Source organism: Aptenodytes forsteri, unplaced genomic scaffold, assembly GCF_000699145.1.
Source record: "Aptenodytes forsteri isolate BGI_AS27 unplaced genomic scaffold, ASM69914v1 Scaffold154, whole genome shotgun sequence".
Lineage (NCBI taxonomy): Eukaryota > Metazoa > Chordata > Aves > Sphenisciformes > Spheniscidae > Aptenodytes > Aptenodytes forsteri.
Window position 1 is genome coordinate 1,255,589 of NW_008794083.1, and position 6,000 is coordinate 1,261,588.

The 6,000-nt window shown below is 37.0% G+C and overlaps 1 protein-coding gene across 1 annotated transcript in view; it reads left to right on the forward strand.

The window, feature by feature from the left end:
• FANCC (Fanconi anemia complementation group C) overlaps positions 1-6,000 on the forward strand; it is an 87,973-nt gene that overhangs the window by 54,608 nt on the left and 27,365 nt on the right. Inside the window, exons 7-8 of the mRNA XM_009273047.1 lie at positions 2,434-2,598; positions 5,587-5,743. Of these exons, the coding sequence (XP_009271322.1) occupies positions 2,434-2,598; positions 5,587-5,743 (322 nt within the window). The remainder of the gene's footprint in view (positions 1-2,433; positions 2,599-5,586; positions 5,744-6,000) is intronic.

A 6,000-nucleotide genomic window follows, 5' to 3' on the forward strand; every position in this document is an offset into this window, starting at 1 on the left:
CGACACTACATAAATACAGTGAATTAAGCCAAAATCTGTGACCATAAAAAAGGGAATACGTTTGCTTAATGCTACTGTTGTCACTATTTTTGACATGATCAAGTCTTTTCACTGTGTAATTTGTGCCTTTCCACTGACAAATGCAGATCATAGTCTTTTGTCAATACTTAAAAATTATCGTATTTGGATACGTCAGTAGATCCTTTTGATTGGATCTAAATTAAGTGTATTCCAGCTAGAAAACCAAAGCAAAAATAAGGATAGGTATTTTAATATAGACTGTGTACTCAAATTGTGTCTTCTCTTTTAAATGTGTGACTGTTCTGCGCGTATTCTATTGGTACTCAGAGTCAAAGCTGCTGATACAATGAAATCAGCTTTATGACCTATTTAACACCACATAGCCTATAAAATTACAGGAAAGAGGAGGCTGGTTGAAATATCTTCCTTGTATCATGAGCCAATAGCTTGGCTATTTTTCTCCCTTCCTTCTTGCCCTTAGGTGTTTGTTAAGGAAGAGTAGATGACCTGAATTCATTTAGAGCTGACTTTAGTACTGAAATCATGGACACAGTTAATGAGGAGCATCACCAAGTTTTCTTCAATGTAGAAAACAAACATCCACATTGTATAAAGTAGGGTGAAACAGGCTTGGCTGAAAAGCTAATGAGACTGTTGGGAAGAGAAATATCTGATTTCTAGCAGGGGAAGAGGAAAACTTTGGACTTAGGTGGATTTTTGAGCATAGAAATTATGATATGGCTGTTTATTCAAGTTGCAGGGACAAATGTAGTTTGCAGTTAGAGGTGTACATTGTCTCATGCTCCATTCAGTGATGTTTACAGCAACACAGATGACAATGTCTGTGCAAATTCATTGCACACAGTGGAATGCACCGTACAGTATTCTCCAAGAAAATATTTTGAAGATTATGTAGAAAAAGAAGAAAATTGCCTTTGCAGGGTTTTTCTTCTGAAATTAAGAGTAAAGTAAACTGCTAAAGTTTGCTAACCCTGGATAAAGAATTAGAAACAGAATTTTGTAAAGGGCACTGATTTAGAGTCTCAGGTCTGTGAACTTTACATGTATGTCCCAAAAAACACTACTGCACAATAAATATCAGCCCATTAATTACCATTGCTACAGAAACACTTCTCATAGTGAAACTGCATCTCGAAGTATTTTGGTGTAAGAAACCTTAAACTCATATTTGGTTAGGTACTTGCTCAGAAATTTGAGTCTTTGAAAATGTGTCATGTTTTATTTCTCTCACTGTGGAAACTACAATGGTACCCCATGCCACAAATCATAGCATTTCTGTCACAGCATATGCCAGTGACCATTAGGCAACACCTATTTGGGAGTAGCTTTAATATATGGAGGGCAATAGAGTTAGCTCTTACTCAGAGCAGCCTGTAGTGTAATTCCTGTCTCAGCTCTTCATAGACTGTATTGGTGGCTCCCCAAAGAAAACAGTTTTGGGTTCTTGCAAAGAATGCACCTGTTTTAGTGAACGATGCAATCAGGAGAAACTTGTAGCAAGTCAAGGAAGCCTTTTACGAACAATCTAGCACTTTTTAATTTGCTAGAATTCAATATTTTGGAGTTCTTAGTCTTCATAAATGTCTTCCTGTCAAAACTGCATCTAGAAAAATCTGCAGTTACATGTGCTGGAAACTATATATAATCTGGGAAACTTGTGATTTCCTTTTGCAAATGTTATCTCTTATATTGTGTGCCATTTTCCTTTTTGTTTATGTTCCAAAGGTTCCATGTTTTATTTATGTTCCAGGTTCCACTGTCTTTAATCATTTCCAAGCAAGTAGTTTTAGTGAGCATGTCAAGTGAGTGGTTCATATATTAAGATCCAAAAGTGTTACATATTCCTTCAACTGTAGATCTGTAAGACAAAAATTTTTCAGCTGAGCATTTGAAGACAGCAAGATTCGTATTGTTTGGTTCATAGAAGTTGTCTCTGTTGAGAGGAGAGACACAGGAGGAAACACAGGAGGCCTTAAAAGCAGCTAGGTGGTCTCTTGTGAGGGTCTAGCAAACCTACATGGGAGCTGTGAATCTGTAGTCTTCCTTACCTGTGCTTCACTGATCCTGGGAAGACAAAGCATTCCCTGCTAGGGAGGGTGTGGTTACTGAGCGAACACAATTGGCTGCACTTCGGAATTGGGTTGATATCCCTCACGTAGTTTGCCCTGAGCACTAAAATATCAAAATTTTATGTGACTTCTCCTTAAGATTCTTCAGACAATATGTAACGACATGTCAACAGTCATTCCAATAAATAATTTTTCTGCAGTTAGGTATGCATCTCTTACATTTAACCTTCTGTAATTAATTTAATCTTCTTTTACCTTATCAGTTTAGAAATTAAAGTTTTGACTTTTCTGAAATATGAACTGTATTTATATTTTATTTCAGAGTTTCAGCCAGTCGTGTGAATGCTGTGTCCCTTTTCTGTCTCCCTCTCATTACTATGCCTGATCTAACTCCATTGCTGGAAACTCTCCTTCTTTACCATGGAGGTACATCAAAAGAAATTCTCAGTTCAGAGTTTCTGGAGGCTGTGAATGAGGCCTTTTTAAAGTGAGTAGCATGGTCTGTATGATTTTTATGCTCTTTTCATAAAGATTATTAATGCAATTAAATGTCTTTTCTCTGGGTTTGTATGCTGAATGCACTGTACATCTTCTGCATTCTAGTAAAATATTTCCCTTGCAGTTGAAAGGCAGAGGTCAGGTGGTAGGCCACAGCGGAATTTTAAATTGCTGATGTACAAATTGTGGCATAACAGCTTTAAATATTTACTGGAACTTTGTCCCACCTTTTCCCTAAAATAGAGGTTAAAGTCTTCAATAGATTTCAGGAATTTTGTGAAAGATATGATCACTTTTCACAGAAATGTTACTTACCTTTCATATAAGTGTATCAAAATGTCAGGTTAGTGGTGTTGAGAGCCATCATTATTTTCTGTGCACAAGATAGATCCTTATGTTCGAGTGGTTCTGTATTTATCTCTTTTTTTTTTTTCTTGTGAAATTGGTTCTCAAGATTTTAAATTCTCCTGGTTTTCAGCAGATTTTTAATGAGTCTGAAAGGAGCAATTTCTGAAGTATAACTTTGCTTGTTTTGCTGCCACTAAAACCACTGTTTTGATAAAATCAGTCTATGGATGAAAAACAGCTGAGTGAAGCTGACCATCAGCAAGATTGGCTATGCCAGGGAAGGAAAGACGTCAGGGAAAGCACAGCCTACTTTTGGTTGAGAGTTGCTTTATTCAAGTTGTAGCTGAGGGACTGTATTATAAACAATTTTTTTTTTATACTAGAAGAGGTCCTTTGTGAACACTTTACCTCAGTTATCCATTTGTCTCCTTTTTAATGAAAGTTTTAATTGCTTCCTTGTACCCAACATCATAATTTCTGAGACGTTCCAACGAAGATTGTTATATTGCTCCGTGGAGGGCTCCAGCAAAAATAAATGATTAATGGAAAAGCACAATTACTAACTTGTACACATGTTCCTAGAAGCTGAGGAAAACAAGTGAAAAAGGAATGTGAAGGTCTGTAGTAAAAGATGTGTCCCAAAAAAGAGAGTGATATCTTTCACTTGTCCATCTTTCGTGGCTTCAGACTGGATGTGTTCCACAAGCAGTAACGCAGCTGGAAAACTTTCAGAGCAAGTTCACGAGTTCAGCATGGATGGTCTATACTGATGTCAGTGAGCCAATGGGCTGTCCATCATGACATACTTTTGCTACTTCGTAATGCGAATCTGAATCCTTTAGATGGTCATAAAGGGTTCTTCTGACTGAAATAAACGTCCCTTTGCTCAACTTTTGAGCTACTTGTTTATCACAGTGAGCAAAAATAATTCAGTTCATATGGCTGTTGACTAAGTGAGTCTTGCAGGGCCCTTGACAAAAGTGTATGGTTTCCCTGAGAACAGATGTAGGCTCACACGTGCTTTGCATGGTATACTCCTGGCCTGTCACTGAAGCTCATGTGATCTTGACATGAATGTGCTTGTATTTTATTTTTTTCCCCACTTTAACAATTGAATTTTGTGTTCCCTAACTCTGTCATTGTGTTCTGAACACTTGTTTTCCTTGTGAACATGGGTGAAGCCTGCTCCAGGAAATAGGGTTACTAAATACTGGGACTTGCAGTGCTCCACAGAATTCAGCGTTGTCCCAGTGGCACCGTGTGCAAGTTCAGACACAGAAGGATAATGTCTACAGTTTACTTCCTGTATGGTTTTTAAATCTCAGAGTTGGAACACCTCTATGTAAGCTTATTAGATTTCTTTTCCTGGCATAATAATATCTGCCATGCTGCCACAGAAACAACAACAAAGATGATTGTGGCAAAATTAAGTAATCTCTTGTAGTTCTTAATTTACTCTGATGGGCATCTGTGCTTTAATAATGATAATTAAACAGCATCTTGAAATTGAGCATTGCTTTACAATTTTGAAATTGTATGTACTTCGATAGATTTCTTCTCTACAGATGTACGCTTTTAAATTAAGATATTACATAGTTTTGAATGGAAAAAATACAGCTTTTCAATGGAAATCAGAATTCTGAAGGCTGATATTTAAATGAATGTATGGTAAAATACATATGTTGAAAATAGATCCTAAAATGGTGTTAAATCTTTCTTTCTGCTAATATTTTTCTTTTTTATCAGTAGCTTTAGTTTGCATGTACTCTCCAGCATGATTTTAGGTTTTTTAATCTTAACTTGATTTAAGACCAAGGCATATATTTCTTGTTATTTATGTATTTTTTTGTTTTTAACCTTTTAATTTGCAACTATCATGATAGCTGCAAAAATATTCCAGGATGTTTTGTGCTGTGATATCTCTTCTTCTTGGGTGGTTCCTTTAGTATATTTTGATTTGTGCTGGTCCACACAAATTATGGTGTTGTCTCAAAATAAACTGTGCCTTTTATTTCCTAGTGATACAACACTATACTTCAGCTGAGCTATAGCTGAAAGCTTTAGGTGAAGCGATAATTACCTTCTTGACCATTTATCTTTTAAAAGGCTCCGGTCAACATTGGTGGGCTGAAGACACCTACCTCTGCCTCAGTTTTGGGGTTTTTTTCTTATTTCTCTTGCAAAGACTGGTCATGTTTTGATTTAGCCAGCAATAAAATTATCCAGGACCTTCCTGCTTATCTGTCAGCTGCTGACACTTTCTGAGCAGACCGGTCTGCAGGAAGTTGTCTGGGTTTGAAAGAGCACAAGTGTGGGGCAGGACCTTTCTCTAGAGAGGAAGAGAACTCCAGACTTAAACCTTCCGTTTCCATTTGCTGGGATCCACCGTAACCAAATTTTTAGGTTTTAAAGACATGTGGTAAGGTTTCACTTGTAGATGATGGTGATTCCCTGTTATTCTTTGCCATTATTATTTGATATTGAACAGAGTACTGTAAACAAGATTTTTCTCTCTCTTGCTGCAGGTTGATCTTTCTGTCTTCTTTTTCCCCAGTGTGCTTTAAAAAAAGTACATTTTTGTCTTCCTTTCAGTTTTTCAGGGAAAATAATCCTTTTCTCTCTAAACCAGGAAGAAGATCTCCCTCCCTGAATCAGCCATCTTCAGCCTCTGGCTTCGTCACTTACCAAGCCTTGAAAAAGCTACATTATATCTTTTAGACCAGCTGGTTTCCATTCAGTTGAATTCATTGGAAGAAGTGGCTTGTGTCATAAAAGATTCGTTACTGGTATGTGCAACACGCAGTATGTTTGATACTGCTCTTTCACGCTTCAGAAGTGACAGAGAGTTTCATATACGTCAGCATCTTGGAGGGAAATGGCTGTCATGTGGCATATAACTTGCTAATGCAAAGGCAAATGTGAGTCTTACAAATGTCACTAAATTTTTAGTTTTTACACTGAATTGGTAGAAGAGAATCATAGAATCATAGAATCGTTAAGGTTGGAAAAGACCTCTAAGATCATCGAGTCCAACCATCGACCC